Source organism: Balaenoptera physalus (genome assembly GCF_965194825.1).
Source record: "Balaenoptera physalus genome assembly, chromosome: 13".
NCBI classification, from domain to species: domain Eukaryota; kingdom Metazoa; phylum Chordata; class Mammalia; order Artiodactyla; family Balaenopteridae; genus Balaenoptera; species Balaenoptera physalus.
In genome coordinates, this window is record NC_138892.1 from 71,517,943 (window position 1) to 71,538,104 (window position 20,162).

The 20,162-nt window shown below is 36.2% G+C and overlaps 1 protein-coding gene and 1 pseudogene across 22 annotated transcripts in view; both read right to left on the minus strand.

The window, feature by feature from the left end:
* The window catches only part of LOC309641915 (cytochrome c oxidase assembly factor 8 pseudogene), a 1,056,438-nt pseudogene that overhangs the window by 947,160 nt on the left and 89,116 nt on the right, over window positions 1–20,162 (minus strand). The gene's annotated exons all lie outside the window — the stretch shown is intronic.
* PPHLN1 (periphilin 1) overlaps window positions 1–20,162 on the minus strand; it is a 250,861-nt gene that overhangs the window by 106,251 nt on the left and 124,448 nt on the right. For 15 of the 21 annotated variants that reach the window (XM_082422631.1, XM_082422630.1, XM_082422632.1 and 12 more), the window contains 2 exons: window positions 10,311–10,522; window positions 1,440–1,496 (listed from right to left, as the gene is read on the minus strand). In XM_082422631.1, the coding sequence (XP_082278757.1) occupies window positions 1,440–1,496; window positions 10,311–10,522 (269 nt within the window). Of the gene's footprint in view, window positions 1–1,439; window positions 1,497–10,310; window positions 10,523–13,693; window positions 14,053–20,162 lie in introns of those variants that run through there. The other 6 variants (XM_082422635.1, XM_082422644.1, XM_082422633.1 and 3 more) reach the window with 2 other exon arrangements.

Sequence of the window (20,162 nt, forward strand, 5' to 3'; positions counted from 1 at the left end):
GGAGGTCAAGGGCTTCCAACCACCTGGCGATATAGTGAATAACATCTCTTTCCAATGTCCTGCAGAGCCGGAAAGGCTTGCTCAAGACGCCCCCCACAGCTCCCCGCACCCACAACACGTGGCAATGTGTGAAGATATTTCTGATTGTTACAGTGGGTGAGTGCCACTGGCACATAGTAAGCAGAGGTTAGGGATGCTGCTAAACATGCTACAAATGCACAGGGCAGCACAACAAACAAAGAATTATCCAGCCTCAAATGTCAGTAGTGCTGAGGTTGAAAACTCCTGCTCTAGGCACAGTATTCCAACTGTGAAGCTCCAATAGTCTTAAAAAAGACCTAACTCTAGAATCTTTTAACTTGTGGTACCATTAAGAGACTTTCACACTAAGCAAGTTTAAAAGTTCTTACAGACCTTAAAAATCAAAAGCAAAATGATACCAACCATCACTACATCCCCAAATGGCTAAGAACATGGTTTATTTAGTCATTCCCTACTGTATTTCCATTGCACATGGCAAATTCCATATCATAATGTGACAGTGTCAGTCTATCCCACTGCACCAAAAGCCCCTAGAGGAACAAGTATCATAGCTCATTTTTTTCCAAATACCCAAGGCCTACCTAGTTGAGTCCTTTAAGAAAAGAGTAGGCACTCACAAACTGGTGAAAAGATGAATTCTTTTTCTACCCTTAGGATTCAATGACCTCCCCAGTCTATTCTGATTAAGTATTTCCTTGAGAGATAAAGAACTCAGCACAGCACACTATGTTAATTAAAGACATAATTATAGGCTCAATTCTGGCACACAGCAGCTAAACACAGCAAAAAACTTTCACAAGCAGCTGTTAATCTCTTATTTAGCACCTCCTTTACAAACAAAACTTCAGCACTACAGGTATGCCAAGTATGGTATCCAAGTGTAGTCTTAGGATCTTTCACGATTTTAGCTGCATAAGGCTAATTTAAGCAGATTTCAACCAATCTCAGTGTGCAGAAGCAAAGGAACATTGAAGGAGAGGGCAGTGGTTTATCAAATATCAACATATATTCATATATACCGGTGGCATGAAGGGCAGGGACAGGCAAGAAGCAAAGGATAAAGAAAAAGGATGATACAGATGGCAGCAGAAAGAGCACAAAAACGGTAAATAGAAATATCCTGATCCTACTGATGTTGGGTCCTTTCTGCCAGTGACTTGTCTACTCTACAGATCTCAACCTCCTATGAGGTGGCAGTTGCTGACTGGGAGTGTCTAGCCCAGACAACAAACCCACATGTCTCCCCAAATCCTACTACCTGAGTCTGCTATTGTTCAACTCTGGTTCCAACAGCAGACTAATGGAGCAGTTATACACTTTTCCCATTTCTATAACCTCTATCAATTATAGCCCCCCACCCTTCACGATCCCAAATCACAATCTAGCTCAAAACTCACCTCTTTCTGGCTTTCCTTCATTCTGCCGTTTGTAGGAGGCACCAGCACGCACGGACTCTAGGGAAAGGTGGGCAGGGAGGAATTAACACCAGCACCTCTGTGCCCAGGAGGAACAAGAGAAGAACCCAGAAGTAGGAGTAATGAGAACAGGAACTTCTGAGCATTTGCCAGTGACCCTAACCGCCTTCCTACCCTGCTTTCAAGTTGGGCTGCCTGAGCAAACACCAATGAAGAGAAATAAATAACAGAATAGGAGAAAAACTCTGTTTAAGATTGCGTCCAACAACAATGATGTATGAAGATGAGGCTAACCAAGGACAGCATGAGCAGAAAGAAATGAGAAAAGGATCCTATGATAAGACACCAAAAGTTAAAGACGGGGATCACACGTCTTACTTATCACTATAAGCATCTAATCTAATCTCCTCCATAAAGTCAATATTCAAAGGATTAAAGAATGACACCAAAAAATCAAGAGTGAAAGATGAATCACCACGAGAAATCAAAAAGGACACCTGGGAAAGTTTTCATGGTATATCGTATCAGTTCCCTGAGCATAGGACGGCTACCGGCAAGCAGTCATTCTGAACGTGTTCTCAACAGGTAGCCTATTACTAAATCTTGCTAATTCTTTTTATACGAACTCTCTCACATATGGATTTTCCTTATAAACAAATCCACAGCTACTTGATCTCCTAATTATCCCATACTTAGAATCTTGTAAATATTTTGTTAGTTTCCTTACCTGCAAACTCTTAATGATGCAGATGGAATCGGCTTTCTAAATAGCCTAAATAAACTAGAAGGGGCTCTCAGCTATATTTCCAATAAGTTTTCTTATCATTTATTTCAAATTATTCTACTATAGATCCCAAATTGCCAATTTTATCTTTTTTTCTGAGAAAATAATACATTTTCTGAATCACTTTGGCACTGTCAGCACCTTGCATTAAAAAAAAAATTCAAGAAACATCACACAAATATTGCCATCCTACTTTTGCAAGAACGTTGAAGACGCAGTATCCTTATCTAATTGTTCACTGATGTCATCAGAAAGTTTTGTTCCTCCTGAGCAGCTGATGTGTTTTTATCTAAGTTTCACTATGAATACTATTTATTGCTCATTTCCTCTTTGTTTTAGACAAATCCTTAGTTCACTTATAGTAATTGTTGAAATCCTTATCATAGGCAACTATTTCATAAACTACTAACTTTATTCTTTTATTTTCACACCCTTATTTCCCTTTTATATAAAATTCTTCACCCGTTTACTTAATCCTGTTTTAATAAGTGTTTATTTTTGTTAACTTGCCTCAAATTCTTTGTAGATCAAGAGATCAGGACAATGATATTTTTTTATAGGAGTGTCTGGGGCTTGGGCCTGGCTCATACTAGCTGTTGAGAATGAACTGTCTGTATCTCTTCCAAACTCTTAAGTTCAGTGACTCCACACTGGTAGCCTGAAATCAGCCATGGTAAAAGTATTCACTCCACGAATATTGGCAAACGTCACAATCAGGTGTTTTTCCCCTGAAGAGTCAGTTTACTAACACACCACTGGTGCTGTGTTGATTGATTTTGATTCCAAATTTCAGAAACACTGTAGGAATTACTGCATTTAACTACAGATTCCCATCCATGCTACCTTCAACAGACCTGGGCTACTTAATAATACCCTAACAGACAGTAAAACCACCCAGCTGAATCCAGCTCAGACTGCAAAATCATAAACAAGTGGTTGTTTTAGTCCACTAAATTTTAGAGTATTTTTTTTTAACACAAGAGATAATAGAAACAACCCACTGTGCTTAAACTCTTTATCCCAGAGTTTCCAATGATCTGCTTACATTAAAACTGAAGGTCTTTCTTCTTGTCCTCTACTACTGCAGCTTAATGATTCATACACAAGTTCTTCTTAATATTTTACCATTTGCTTTTCATGCCTTTGTACGTTTCTGTTTGTCATCCTACATCTTCCTACCTTTCTCTTTCTTCTTTGTTGGTTATTGTTCATTAAATATGAATGTTCCTCCTATCCTCAATCCTTTTTGTTTTGTTATTCTTCCGTGGCTCCAACCAATACTATGAAGACAAATGTCTCTCAAATCCACTTCTTTCACTCACACTTCTATATTTCTAATTGACAGAATGCTATTCCTTGGCTAATTAGCCATTACCTCAAATTCATCTCACATGTGATCTTAGTAAGCAGAAACTAACTCCTACTTGAGAGCAGGGCAAAAGGGCTCAACACATTCCTGCCTTTGCTGTGATTTGCTAAAGAAAATGAGTTCTAAAGTAGGATGAAGGAAAGAAACCAGGAAAGAAAAATTCTAAAGTTGGCAATATGGAAATCAAAATCCAAGTCAATGTATTGGTGAGTGAAAGAATAAATGGTGAGGAAGACAATGAACAAGAATTTCAAATACTGGTTCCATAGACTAGATATAAAGTTCTTCCCACGCAGGTGAAATGAAAGCCAGAGAAGCAGCTTAATGTTACAATAAACATTTAAAAGTTCTGTAAGAATTTAACAATATTTGCTGTCTCTTTGAATATAATAGCTGTAAATCTGATACGATCTTTCAGAAATATACTTTCTTGCTGATGTGTTCTCCTGATGAAAGCAGCGATGAACTTAACCAGACTCACCCAATCCTATCAAGTATTATTAATTATTGATAACCCATATAGGAGCAAAATACACTGCTAGGAAAAAAAATTAAAACCATCCCTAGAGGGACTTCCCTGGAGGTCCAGTGGTTAAGATTTCGCCTTCCAATGCAGGGGGTGCAGGTTTGATCCCTGGTTGGGGAGCTAAGTTCCCACATGCCTCGTGGCCAAAAAACCAAAAAACATAAAACAGAAGCAATATTGTAACAAATTCAGTAAAGACTTTTAAAAAATGGTCCACATCAAAAAAAAAAAAATCACTGGAGATAATAAAATTAGGGGCTACATCTTGCAAACTATTAAATTCTTTGGTACAGTGCCTGATGTATAAGAGAAAACCAGATACTTCTGAACGTCTTATCAATAAACAAATAAACTTAACAGCGCAGGTAGTAGATTCATCTCTCCTTTGATAGCTGAAGCATTAAAGGGGAAATTAAGATATGAACAAATGAAGATGTGGTGGCTATAAAGATGCTGAGGAAATGATTCATTTTTCTGGATCATGGATGAAGACATGCAAATTTGGGGCTCTTGGTTAGGAAGAACATGATTTCTCAGAGATCTACTGGTTTATTCAAGAAGGTATGAAACAGGGAATTCTCTGGAGGTCCAGTGGTTAGGACTCCGCACTTCTGTAGCAGGGGGCACAGGTTCATCCAGACACAGGGGTAGAAAAAGCTCTCTCTGTATCACCTCTGCTTCCCACAAATAACAAACTTTTGGAGGTAAGAGATCCAACAAGTTGAAATAAAGGCATATTAACTATGAATACATGGAAGTGCATTTCTGAAGAGAACTTCCCTTTAATACATCAGTTACAACCACATGGGCTCACTTTTTAAAATATAAGTAAAATATTACATCATCTGTACATATTATGAACATGTGCAACAGGGATGCTATAAATGCCTACACATAGGAAAATGCCATTAATTGATTACTGTTTCAGAACCTCCATCACTCAGGTGCCAGAAAAGCTAAAGCTGTACTCCTGGGATTCACCCAGAAAACTCACAGCCAAAGCTCTTTGTGATATAATAAATAGACTCTCACACACAAGAATACATTGTAGAATCTAATTCAATAGCACACTTACAGCCTGGATCAGTTAACAGCCCACGATCAAATTCCTCATGAAACAACTCATCCCAGTAACGCTTCTCCACTTTCCTCCTTCCACCAACTTCTGCCCACTCTTCAGATATCCCCTAAAATGCCTAATCCCATGTAATGATTTGTCTCCTTCTCTAACCCATAAACTCAGAGGGCAAAGACTAGATCTGTCTTGCTTGGCAAACCATTTATATGAAATATATTTTTGTTGAATGATTTTATGAGTACTGAACATAAATACAATGACTTTCAAACCAAGAAACACTATAAAATTTAGCTGCTAAGAAAATAGGTTCTTACTGCGTAATAAACATGATCTGATGGTAAAGCCTTATTTCCATATTCCCATTATCACTTACACCCGCACAGAAAAGCCTTCTTTCTAAAGGCAGAATTAAATCTCTAAATTTTATTGGAATTTCAGCTGTGATCCAAAAATTCATGTGGAATTCCAAATTCATTCACAGCCAACAGGTATTAAGACATGTGTCTTTTCCCATTATACTTAAGTTCAATAATAGAGTCTATCTTCCAAATACACTCTTCTCAAAATAGTATTTTTAATTCTTGTACATTTTCAGTTATTGTAGAAGATATGCTTTCGAAAAGGATTAAACACTGATGAATAAGTCTTTCTTAAAAATATCTTTCATTCTTAACAATGGCTGCTGATATTGAGAAAATAAGGGGAGGCTGAGCCCAAAGTCAGAGCTATAGAAAATCAAATACAGACCAACAAAAACAATAAACTTAAAAATCTTCCATAGTAATGACATTTAAAAAATTCAACCAAAATGTCACACAACCTAATTTATATATGAGCATCACTGGTAAATGTGACATTAATCTGTAGCAAATGTTTAGAATGAATTAACAAAGAGTTCGTAAATACTTAATATAATCATCCCTAGGAGCCACAACAGATTTACAAAACAAAGCAAGGCAATCTTTATGTCATTGTTTCCATAGTGGAAATGCTTTGTAATCCTCAAGTGGAAAAGAAAACAAGATGGGGAATCACAACTGGTTGAATAACAGCAAACAATGCAGATAAATGGCTGTGGTCCACAGAGGGAGGTGCCTAGAGGTTTCTATATTGGGCCTATGCTACTCAACATAATTTTTTTTTTAACATCTTTATTGGAGTATAATTGCTTTACAATGGTGTGTTAGTTTCTGCTTTATAACACAACATAATTATTAATGATTAATACAAAACACATAAAGCATACTTCATTTGTAGATAAAACAAAGCTGTTTTTATCTGCTGCTAAATACATAGGATCACTAAAGAGATTTTAAGACCTTTATGGAAGAGAATTATAAGCCAAAGTTAACTACATGAAATATATCATTCCAAGATTTTTTTTTTAATGCATTAACTACAAACAAATAATTGCAGCTGAAAAAAGTACAGGCTGCAGAGCTTTTTGTTTCATAGTAATATATGTGAAAATGGCCTAGGTTTCAGTTGTCTGCAGTTTCAGTAAGGACCAGTAATACAATATGGTTGACAAAATAAAAGTTCACTTCTGGCATCATGACTTAAAAGGAATAGAAAGAAAATTAGGAAAGCAAAAGGTCTGAAAACCATGTCAAATGAAAGGAACAGCTGAAGGAACTAAATATATTTAAACCTGGAAAAAAAAAAATCAAAAAGATTATGATGGTACTTTTCAAATACACAAATGGTTCCAACAAAAAAAGAAATATCTTTACGGCTCTAAGATAAATAACTAGTATTAAGTAGACATTATAGCAAAACATTTTAATTGTTTTTTAAAATGAGCTATACAAAAATGGAAAGACTGTACTGTGATACAGTAAACATCACAGGAAGTACTTTAACAAAAAGTCTCCCATACCCATATGGGAGACTAAACATAGTGATCATTATTAATGCTATTATCCTAAACAGAGGTAAACAGCAAAAGTATAAGATAGGAAAACAATGAGATTCATTTGAGAGAAGGTAGGGAAAAAGGAAATAAATAAATAAGAGATAGTTGATAAATGGGGAGATGTTTTGTTAGATTAATTAGAATAAAATAAACTTCAAGTAAAAATACACAAGGTATACATAACAAAACAATTTTAACTATAACAGTATCATAATAATCTGTTAATAAACAGATTAAGAAGGACAATCTACACTGTTAGCATGTAAATATGAACAACAATAAGGAATGAAAAATAGTATCGTAGTCACCGTTATGACCAGGTTAGTCCACTTAAGTTATAGGCAGAAAATTCTTAAACGTGAAACACAAGGTGTAAACAGTTTGATTTAGGAAGATAATTAGTCTATGTCAGTACAAAGTTCCATAAGATTTAACCCAAAAGGCTAAGTAGAAAAAATGTAATTAAATAACATGTGTGGACACGTGTGCACACGTGTGTATGTGTGTAAGCACAAAATGGGAACTAAGCAGCTGAGATGAAAAAGTAATAAGCATTCTGTGGCTTATAATTAAGCACAGATACCTTAAATGCACAGAACAATTGTGAAGAATTAGTCCTAAAATAATTACCATGGACAAACTACTAGTGATTATTAAAATAAATAAAATTACTCTGAAAAGTATGAACAAGAAGCAAAAAATTAAAAGTTAAAGAATTAACAAAATGAGGGCATAAGGAATAAGAAAATTGTTTTTTACCTGTTACAGAAACATTTAAAATCTTTGTCAAAATTTCAATTTACATTGGAAAACTAAATTAACCCATCACTGTTAATTAGCCCAGTTTAAGTGACTGATAATTGAAGGATGATATTTCTCAGTCCTTTTTTGAAGAAAAGCAAGGTGCCATCAACATTTGTGAGATTTAGATTTAAAGCAAAAACCATTATCACAGATATGTAAAATAACAATTACTTTTTCCCTTTTATTGTTTAAAGCAAGACTTTTACTGTTAACTTTTTGGAAGATGATCTCATATAACTATTCTAAAAACTATTTAATGAAAGGAGTACAGAAAAACATTTCAACAGTTCAGCCCAAACAGCTAAGGAATCAACCAAAGTAACCCGTAAAGAGAGTTTTCCCAGAACAAACTTTTTTTCTTGATTAAAGAACTTTACTTTCAAAGCTAAATGACTTAAGAAAATAAACATAAAGGCATTAACAAAGTCATACACTCTATTTCATTCAATTCACACCAGATTTTAGTCTCCCAACTTTCTCTGTTATCCTTCCATCACTGCAAGATATTAAAGGTATTAGACCTCAGAGGATGGGGAAAGCATATCGCAGACATTAAGACAGGAGCATCACTGTGTGACTCTACATTTCATCTTGAGATTTGAGAGTTTTGGCCACTGACTACCAGGCCAAAGGCAGACAGAAGATGCCTCCCTAGGAATCTGTTTTAGAGGAGAAATGTAAAAAATAAGGCTAATTCAACAGTAACTTAAATAACTTAATGGCTTCACTATAAGCTGTACAGAAGGATCTCAAGCTTCCATTTTACTCATGTTTTGTTAAAAAGGCTTCAAAATCAGTTTCCAAAGACACTTTCTTCCTCTTAACCAAATTATTAATAGATTTGGATTTAAGTCACACACATCTAAAAAAATATCGTCGGTCTTAGAAGGTATATCGGGCTAATTTGGGATATTTAGGTCTGTGCATGTGAGCATAAATTAGACTTAGAGGTTATTTATCCACTTGAAGGGTGAGGGCAGAAAAAGGAAGTAAAGCATAGGAGAAAATACCAAACTTTTAACACTGAACTCCACAGTAAAACTTTCAGTTACCTGGAACTATTCCAAGAATATTTTAAGCAGTCAGGCATGTGTAAGTGACTATGTTTGTTTTAAATCCTTCGGCATTCTTACACATATATCCAAAAATATGTTTTTTGGAAACCCCACTCTACCTAGCTCTGGAAACAGTAGACAAGTGATAAATGTTTGTTAAATACAGGAATCCAGCAACAGCTACAATGGAGACAATCTAATGATCTGAAGTGATCTTCCATCACTCTGAACATGCAGGAGGCAAAGACTGTTGAACTAAAAACCTTATCATTTGAAAAAAACAGTTAAAAGGAAGGAAGTTAAAAAGGAAAGAAAAATTATTGGCTTATAATTCCTTCTACCTAGAAGATACTTCTCCACCTGTAGAAGTCTGAAATAAAAGATAAGCCCAAATGTCATTTCCTCCATGGCATGTTCTTCCATCCCCAGAGTGAGAGTCTCTTAGCCTGACCGGCTAATGTCATGTTAACTCATTTACGACATAATGAGCCTTACATCAAAGTTATACTTTACATGTTTTATTTACATAATGATAAAATTGTTATTAGTTGGGGAAAAATACACATATATATTCTAGTTCCTTGGTGACAGGGACATCGTTCTAACACAGTGCCCTGGATACAGAAGGCATGAGGAAGTGTTTTGTGAATGAGCTCAACTGCAGGTAGTAGAGTCTAGAATGACAACACAGGAAAGCGTTACCTAGAAAAGTTGCTTCATTTATTTATTCCAACACATACTGAGCAACTGGGCCAGGATGACATGCACTGAATGCCATGCATGTCCAGGCACTCCAAACTTAAAAAAAACAAAAAACAAACTGGAGGTTGGGAAAGAATTAAAAAAAAAAAAAAAAAACAAATTGGAGGTTGGGAAAGAATGAACCTAAGGTAGGTTTTAGCTCTAAATTCTATAAGGCTATATACCTTATATTTAGGGGGATCCACTAATATCTTTCATGAAAAATATAAATAGATTTCCTCTAGTGAAAGAAGATTAAAGAGGTTGGATCAGCTCAGGAATTAGCAGAAAATACAGGAGGTGTGTGACTTGCCAACATGATTACAACCTCTTCCACGCTGAAGAACTAGAAATGAAATGTCATATAGACTGCAATTTAAATGGTTTCAAAATGTTTGTGTGTGTCTATGTGTGTGTATGACATTCGTTATACTATTCTTTCAACTTTTCTGTAAGTTTGAAATTTTTCAAATAAAGAGTTAAAAATAATAACACATATAAGGCAATCTGACTCAATACGTTCTTATCAGTGGAGGTTGCAAAAAAAAAAAAAAAAAAGGAGAACTCTTAAAAATACATACTTCTATGTTGAGACTGATGGAAAGAGTAAGTTTTGCTTCTTTCTGGGGAGTAACTTCTACTGCTGACACTGGAGCCAGATCTGCTGTGTGGAGAATCCTTTCGGCCTGCAGGTGATTCTCTGAAAAAAGGAGTGTCTCTTTTATGAGGAGACCGGTCTCTCACATAATGGGAAGAGTAGAAACTTTTTCTTCTAAAGCCGTCTCTCATGTCCCTTTGAAGAAAAAATAAAATAAGTTAATTATATCCTATACTCTCTATATACAAGCTCAAATGGCAAAAGCTCTGGTTACAAACCACTGTTTGTGTTGTAATTTATGTCCCCTTTTTCTACCACCACCTAACTTCTGAAATCAGTCAACAAAATGAAACTTTATCAGTGAATTATGTCATTTTTTCAGTTTGGGGTAGAACCAGGTGGTTAAGTGCAAAAGTTACTTCATTTTAAGCAAGCACAAAAATTTTTTAATGTGAAAAAGTCATATAGTCTCTATTTCTGCTTGCTACTAACAACATACCACACAGCTACCATACTCTCAAAGACACCTAGAGAATGCCAAAGATTTCCCCAATGAGACAGTTCATGGTCTACTATCCTCTTCTAAGTACAGTATATACCACTGGTTTTCAACTAGTGTGATTCCCCGCTGCCCTCCATGATACTTTGGCAACATCTACAGACACTTTTGTTGTTACAACTGGAGAGGAGGGAATGCCCCTACTGGTTAGGGGCAGGACGCTCCTAAAATGCTACAATGCCCAGGACAACACCCACACATATACACAGTAAAAAACTATGCAACCCAAAGTGTTGACAATGCCAAGGTTGAGAAACCCTGGTACGTACCTATTAAATCCTTGCTCTCTGAATTTACAACAGATTGTTGCCAATCTCTAAATACCAACTTTTTATATCATCTTTACTTTTATAAATTAAATTTCCTTAGTAAGCAATATCATCAACTCAAAGCAGAAAGTAAGCCCAAGTAATAAAGATTTATAAAGCAAAACTATCTTTATAACAGTAAAGCAAATTAAAATTATTAAATACAACTATGAAGACACAAGCCTCGGACTTCCCTGGTGGCACAGTGGTTAAGAATCCGCCTACCAACGCAGGGGACACAGGTTCAAGCCCTGGTCCAGGAAGATCCCACATGCCGCGGAGCAACTAAGCCCTTGCACCACAACTACTGAGCCCGTGTGCCACAACTACTGAAGCCTGCATGCCTAGAGCCTGTGCTCAGCAACAAGAGAAGCCACTGCAATGAGAAGCCCGCTCACCGCAACAAAGAGTAGCCCCCGCTCGCCACAACTAGAGAAAGCCCGCACAGCAATGAAGACTCAACGCAGCCAAAAATAAACAAATTAATTAATTAATTTAAAAAAAAAAAGACACAAGCCTCTATTTAAAAGAACACTTGGAGTCAAACAGGTTTTAATTGAAGATTTAGCAAATGTACCTCCATATTAAAATTAGAGACCACTATCTTCAGACAGAAGAATGCTAAAAAGACGAACCAATTGTATGAAATTTCAACTGCTCAGAAAATAATTTCAGCATATTGACTGGTAGTCCACAATATATAAGTAGGTTGTTGTCATTAATTGATTAATACCCAAACTATATCCTCTTTCCAGATATAATTTTCTCTGTGCAAAAGTAGAAAACAGTTAAAACTCATTTATGATAAATAAACTCAGACAAAATACTAATACTGAAATAAAGCATTAAAGAAATTCCAATATATTCAAGTTCAATCACTAAAGCTATAGAAATCATATCAATATCACTGAGAGCTGAAGTAAGTAGCTATATATGTATTACACAGATTTTAGGAACTGTACCAGGCGCTGGGGACCCAGTGGTGAACCACATGCACTCAGTCCCTGCCATTACGGAACTCTCAGGCTAGTGGGAGAGGCTGATATTAAACATACAGACAAAACATGTAGCCAATGGTGTGTGCAGGGAGACTAGGAGTCTACTTAGTCTAGGCAAGAGACACTGGTGACTTAGATAAGGCGGGGAGCAGGGGAAGGGTCACAAATTCAACATGCACAAGAGTGCAGTTTTGTAGACTCAATGAGACAAGGTAAATGTTTGACTAATGAGTGTGAGAGATGGTGGATGACAAGATGATACCCAGAATTCTGGCACGATGGATTACTGAAATAAGAAAAACAGACCTGAGAAATAGGGACAGGGTGGGAGATCCACATTTAGACTTGATAGTGCTATATTTGAGATGCTCATGTAATATCTTGGTAGGCAACTACAGATACTGGTGATACTATCAGAAGAGATTTTTGGCTATAACTATAAATTTGTCTGTAAACAGGCAGTATTTAAAAGCCTTGGGTATAGATGAAAACAAAGGATAAAAAGTGCAGAAGGCCCAGAATCTAGGGCTAGAAAACTGCCACACTGAGAAGGAAATGGGCTGTCTGAGAAGAATGAAATAGAGTGGCCACAGAAACATGAGGCACAGGTGAGTAAGTTATCAGGGAAGGCAATGAAAGAGTGCTCCAAGAAGGAGAATAAAGGTTTCATACAGCGAAAGTAAATGAGCTCTTCCTGATAACTTACTCAGGAAATGGAGAAGAACAGGCCCACATTCAGAGGAGAGACTGCCTATCTTCTCTAGAGGGAATGGAAAGATGAAATGCTGAAGTACAGTTTCCTAATTCTGACACCAGATGGCAGTAAAATCACAACAGCACAGTTGAGAGCTGTCAGAGCGGCTTGGGGTGGCTAGATACACACGGGGGAAGTGCACGTCAGATTTTAACATCTCAGAGCAGAGTAACGTCTCTCCTCTCCTTCACATCAGCGTCTCCTACTGATCATCAGATTAAGCAAAAACATCACCACAGGCGTCAGCTACCGTAAGTACATGGTACTACTTTGATAAAGTGGTAATATTAGCCAAGTCATTTATTCATGTGTGTATGTATACATACTTTTTCATATCTATATATCTCTGTCCCAATATATGAAAGGCACTATGAGGAATTACTGTGGCTCTGAAGAAGCTTAATATCTAATGGGGGGATGGGGAGTAAATGTTCCAGAAGGCTGGTACTGTAATTTAGAAGAGACATATATACATATTAATAGATGAAAAACTGACCAAGGAGTCTTTAAGCAAAGGTGAAATTTAGATCAATATTGTCTAAGAGAAATATAATCAAGGCACAGATGATGTAGTCATATTTCAAATGTAAAGAGAAACAGGTGAAATTAATTTTAGCAATATTTTACTTAACCCAATATATCTAAAATATTAGCAACATGTAATCAATATTAAAAAATTTAGTGAGATACTTTATATTCTCTCTTTCATCTTACAGCTTGAAAATCCAGTGTGTATTTTACACTTACACAATATCTCAGTCTGAACTGGCCACATTTTTTTTTTTTTTTTTGGCTGTGTTGGGTCTTTGTTTCTATGCGAGGGCTTTCTCTAGTTGTGGCAAGCGGGGGCCACTCTTCATCGCGGTGTGCGGGCCTTTCACTGTCACAGCCTCTCTTGTTGCAGGACACAGGCTCCAGACACGCAGGCTCAGTAGTTGTGGCTCACGGGCCTAGTTGCTCTGCGGCATGTGGGATCTTCCCAGACCAGGGCTCGAACCCGTGTCCCCTGCATTGGCAGGCAGATTCTCAACCACTGCGCCACCAGGGAAGCCCCTGAACTGGCCACATCTTAAGTGCTCAACAGGCACATTCAGCTAGTGGCTCCCATATGAACAGCACAGATTTAGATGGTGGGAAAAGCATTCCAAGCTTCAAGAAAAAGCAGAGAAGGATTAAAGGATATTATGCAAACAAGAAGAGAAGTAGTCAGAACAGTGAAAACTTAAAAAAGCAGTAACTAAAAACAAAGGAAGAAATTTTTGAAAAGGGAAAAGGTAGTTAATATCAAATACTGCAGAGGCTGGAAGAGATCTTCATATTTAAAACCTAAGAGTCACATGACCAGTGAGTAGGCTGTCCAGTAAAACTTTGGAAACCAAATCAGACTATAAGAAATTATGACATATCTACTAAAGGAGTTAAACTACTTTTCTTCTAAAAAAAAAAAAGTTTGGCAGAGGGAAGAAGGAAGAGAATTGGGACAATGCTCTGAGGAAAGGGGATTACTTGGTCATATTTGGAAGTTGGGGGGAAAAGGCTAATTTCCTATTGAAGGAGAAACTGATAATCCAAGACACAAAAATGGTAACGGACAAAGAAGGAGCCAAAAATCACCAGGAAAAAATGGGACAAAGGAACTAAGTAGAAGAGAATAGCACTGAAGCCAAGAAGAGAAGAACACAAAAAGGATAAAGAGGAAAATTCTCATTTCAAGAAGAAAAAATATGAGAAATCTCTCTTCACAAGTCCTTTACCTCAGTAACATAATTCTAGAAGTCATTAATAGAAAGTAAAGAAAGTAAGGACATGAACAGACGCTTAAGGCAGAGTGGAAAGTATTTGTCCTTTGGGGGAAAGTATTCATCTGAGCAGTGTTCCTCAAAATGCAGGTCCCCAGACCTTCATCAGCATTACCTTGGGAAGGTGATAGAAATTCAAATTCAGGGCATCAAACCACACCTACTGAATCAGAATCTCTGGGAGTGAGACCAAGGATTCTGGGCTTTAACAAGGCTCTCCAGGTGATTCTGTTGCACAGGAAACTTTGAGAAGGACTGAACTAGACAAACTCACTAACGTCTAAGAGCTGTGTACGTATAAATATGGTATCTTTAAGTCAAAAACAGAAACTCAGGGCTAATGATAGAGGCAGAATATTTTCCAGTGGTGATGATTGTAGGGTTTGACCATGCCAGTGGAGAGCTAAAGAGCTGAAAACACAAGAAAGAACTGGTGTTAATTAAAAGCATCATCAAATCAGGATAGGGAGGGATGGAGGAGAAGACTATATGCCAGAAACTATAATAATCCAGGAACAAGAAATGGGGTCCTGGAAATTCATCAAAGAGTACAAAGATGAGGACAGGTGGTACAAATGGAGAGGTTCAGAGATGACACTGGAACTGTGGCTTGGAGGAGGTAATAAGGAGCAAGAAGTATGCCCAGAACTCATCTCAAGAATCAAGGAACTAGGAGGCAAGTGAGTTGGGAGGTAAGTGGTTTCAACTCTTGGAAGTTAGGTTCCTGTTGCAGAAAATGGATGGAAAGAACGATAGAAAATATATCCACTCTACTTTGATACTAAAAGACCAAGTCTTTGCCCTCATGAAGCCTATATTGTAATGGAGAAGACATATAAATACAACATTTCAGACTGACAGGCAGTATAAAGAAAGGTAGATGTGAGGGAGGTTATTTTTGATGGGATGATCAGGAAGAACATCTCTGAGAAGGTAATATCTGAGCAGACATGTAACAGAGGGGATGGAACCCAACAAAGAATGAGGCAGTAGAGAGACCTGATGTACATTTACAATGATCACTCTAATTGCTCTGTGAAGGCATCATATGTTGGTGCCAAGGACACAATGATGAGTCAGAGAGCTTTCTTGGCGTTTATAGAATTATACAGCACCAACATTTCAAATATAATACTAGCTCTATGTATAGGACTTAACAGAAGCATAACAAGTAGAGGAAGGAAAGGGACTGCTAAGGCCCTCTGTGAACTAGCCTCCTAAGTACTAAAAGCCCCTCCCAAAGTAACTACTGACTCCACGACCTTGAACAAGTTACTTAACCTCCTTATGCCTTAATTTCATCATCTACGAGGTGGGGATAATAACAGTACCTACTTACAGCTGCAAGGAGTAAATGAGATATTATATGTAAAGCACTTAGAACAGAGCCTGGTACACAGCACTCAACAGATGTTAGCTAATTCTATTGACAGTATTACCCCACTATGATTTCCATCAAATCGGTATAAAGGCTTATTCAAGGAATTAGCTGAGCGTGCCAATACAACCGCTTGACAGCTTTATCATTCAGAAAAAACTATGAAATCTTACATATTTGTTAAGAGTTTAAAACCTACTCAAAATAATAAAACCTCCAGAACAAGACTTCCACTTGACTTCCCAAGCAATTTGCTTTACAGAAGATGAAGTGTGGATAATTCAATGTACAGAATGGCAGTTATGGAGTTCTGTACACAGACAAAACACATATAAAGTGAAAAGTAGGCAGAATGGCCATTTGCTAGACTAGGGGGTCAACAAACATTTGTTTAAAGGTCCAACTACAAATATTTTAGGTTTTGTGGGCTATATGGTCTCCATCACAACTCCTCAACACTCCACTCTAACACAACAGCAGCCACAGATGATATGTAAACCAATGTGTGTGGCTGTGTTCCAATAAAACTTTATTTACAAAAATAGACAGCTGGTCAGATTTGGCCCATGGGTTATAATTTGCTGATCCCAATGTAAACAATTATGTACTTCTTGAAGGTTTCCAAACACAATTTATTAAAGAATAAAGAGTTTACCTATAGCTTCCTTTTTCTCACAGAACACAAAGAGAAGTATGGGGATTTTTTTCACCTTACCCCTTGCCAATATCTCAAGATTTTTATGCTTTAGAAGTTTAATTGTATTTTGGAGAGCAAATTAGTTACATAATGATAGAAATATGTTTTGGCTGATTCATATTTTCTTTTCTACCAGAGACCTGACTTTATATGTTTATAATGTAATTGTAAATATACAAATTTAATGTTTATTTACTTATAATATAAAAAAGCCTTTCTCAAAATATGTTCCACAAAATACTAATCCACAACTGTGGGAAACACTGAGTTTAATAAAATTAAACATCTTTATTTACAGTGACACTTCTCAGAGCATTCTCTGCAGGAAGACACAGACTCAAAAATTAGTTCAGCTGCTCATGTATGGCCTTTGATCTTAATTTACTTCCTAACTCCTTTAAGCACAGCAACTGCAATGAACGGTATCTATGACTATAGTTCTAAGCTTTAGTCTTTTCATTATCCGTTATCTTATTTTTAACCTTCCCCCAAACATATGGATCCTCAAGTTATAAAATATTTTACCTAACTTTGAGACAACGTGGGGAAGAGGGTGATAGATTCTCTTTCCTTTAACACATACTATGACAAATTCAGGCTGACTAAAAAGCTAAATGTTTGGAAGGAAGGGATAGGAGAAAAAGACCTGTCTCTCTGTCTGTCTGTCTGTCTCTGTCTCTCTCTCTCTCTCTCTATATATATATATATATTTAAAAGATACTAAATAATTATAAGTCAACAGGAAGAAACCACTGTGTATCAAAATACCAAGTTTAAACTACATACCAAAAAAGTGCCTAAAGTTGAAAATTTAATTAGATTTAAAGCAAATTTCCAATTAAGAGGGAAAATTCCAACATCTGATGGCAGTCTTAAATGTTAGTCTTTAATAATTTAATGAATGTTGACAAACCTTTGAACAAGATGAAAACACCAATAAAAAGTAGATGAAGGATATGAAGATAAATCAATGAAAGACAAATGTATCACCTCACTAAATATTTAATATAACTCAAGTTATTTTAATTTTTCCCTATCAAATAGGCAAATGATCCCATCCAATAGTGAAAATTAGGGTGGGATATATAAGCCTCATCATGAATAATACACAATTTGGGTTGGGCCGGAAATTGCTAGGGATTTACTGGTCCTAAAAAGAAAAATACTACTCTAGTCCGTAAAACAGAGTTAGACTTCAAGGTCCACACTGTCAGAATGCCTTTCTTATCTTTAATAACAAGTTTCCTTTCTCTCTTCCTCTATTTATATTCTGTACAAATCTCACTTTTTCTAGGCTCAATCTAACGTTACAAAATGCTACACAATACTTTGAATTCCTTCTTTTTCTAGGCATAACACCTGGTTAATTTAGTTTGCACTTGGTTTCAAATGTCAACCATAAGAGTTTCTATCTTTGAGAGAAAAAAGTCACAGCTATCAAAACAATCCAGTAATCCATAAATAAGATGGGTGTCAATGTATATCACTAGTGCACGTGATATTAGTTTTATGAAACAACTGAGTCTTAATTTTCTTAAATTTTTGTCTTCCACTATAATTTATGACAGACTTAGGTAAAAATGGATATACAAGGACTTAGCTGTTTTGTTCTTTTTTTCTTTAAATTAAGATAATATGGCAAGGACAAATTGAGCAACCTTGTATCTTTTACCTTATACCTAAACAAAACCCTTTCATTTACTTCTATTTCTTTGGCATAAAATGTAATGTAAGAGTGCAATGAGTTTTTAAAGCATGTAAGTCAACAGAAAATCAACAGTGCTTTCATCTGTAAACTTATTCCTAGTAAAATCAAGGAATTTTTTCCTTTCTTTTCAGATGATTTCTATAATGTGATTGTAAGTACTTCATAATGTAAGTTTCAAATTTTTATTTTTATTTAATTAGAAATTAGTTGTTAAGGTTTTTTTTCTTTCATTTCATTGATAGTTCCTATTTATCAAGTGGAAGACCAAATATTTCACAATTATTTAGTAAATCAGTTTGACTATTATAAACAACTTATGTAACTAAATATTTTCTGATGTCAATATTCTCTTAAGTTCCCTATTTTAGATTTTAAAAATTGATCTTCCACTACTCAAAGCCACCTCCCTCCAACACCAACCTTCCAATCCAAAAAGAAATCTGGATAGCTAATATTCTCCACAGTAATTAAGTAGCTGTAATTATACTTCAAAGAGGAAAAGCAACCTCTAGAAACAGTTTCCTGATGCTTAATGTGCTCAAGTGACGAGTACAGCTAGTATTACTTCTCTGAGAGTCTGATACTCTAAATGCAAAAAAACCCTACTTATCCAAATTATGAATATCAAAAACAGTCAAAATATATGCAAGGATAAAAAAGGATTCTATTAGTGAGGCTCCTTAGTATACTGATGGTTCTCAAGTGACAGTGATTTTGCTCCAAGCAGGACACGTGGCAATATCTGAAGACATGACATTTTTTACTGTCACAACAGGGGATACTACTAGCATCTAGTGGGTAAAGGTCAGGGGTGCTGCTAAACAACCTACAGTAAACAGGACAGACCCTCTCAATAAAAAACTGCCCAGCCCAAAATGCCAATAGTGTCAAAGTTCAGAAATCCTGAGACAGACAGACACGTGCATGCACGCGGGCACACACACACACTCAAATTTAATCTATCAGTTTAAGAAATAAGAAGAAACATTCTAAAGCTTTCTTGGAACCACTTAACAATTCTAAAATGTTACTTTATAATATACCTAACATCAAGTATTAAAATTCCTTCAACTCTTCTAAACATTCAAATTATGTTACATTTTCAAGTAAAGTATTTTCTACTCTATTTTCAATCTTTAATTTATATACAGTCCAATAGTTAAGAGCATAGACTCTGGAACAAGTCTGCCAGGTTTCAAATCCTGGCTCCATCATTTGGTTACCATGGGAGAGGTGTGACAGTTACTTAACTTCTCTGTGCCTGTTTCGTCATCTATAAAACGGGAATGATGGATTAAGAGGAATAACGCCTACATAATTCATAATACATAATAAGTATTCATACTTATTAACTCAAATTAAAAAAAAAAACACTGAAAATACCAAGTGTTGACAAGGATGTGAAACAACTGAAATTCACATGTGTTGCAGATGGGAATATAAATGGGTGCAAAGCTGCTAGCTCTCAGTCCACAAATCACCACAGGACTAACAAATGCACATCATCATCAGTGACGAACCGCACTGCATTTTTCAAAGGCTTTTGGATTAGTCACGGTGCATCTGTTACTCAGTTCATACACAGACAACAAAGCATGTAGTTTTGTTGCCTTCTTGTTCCCAGTGATAAACCC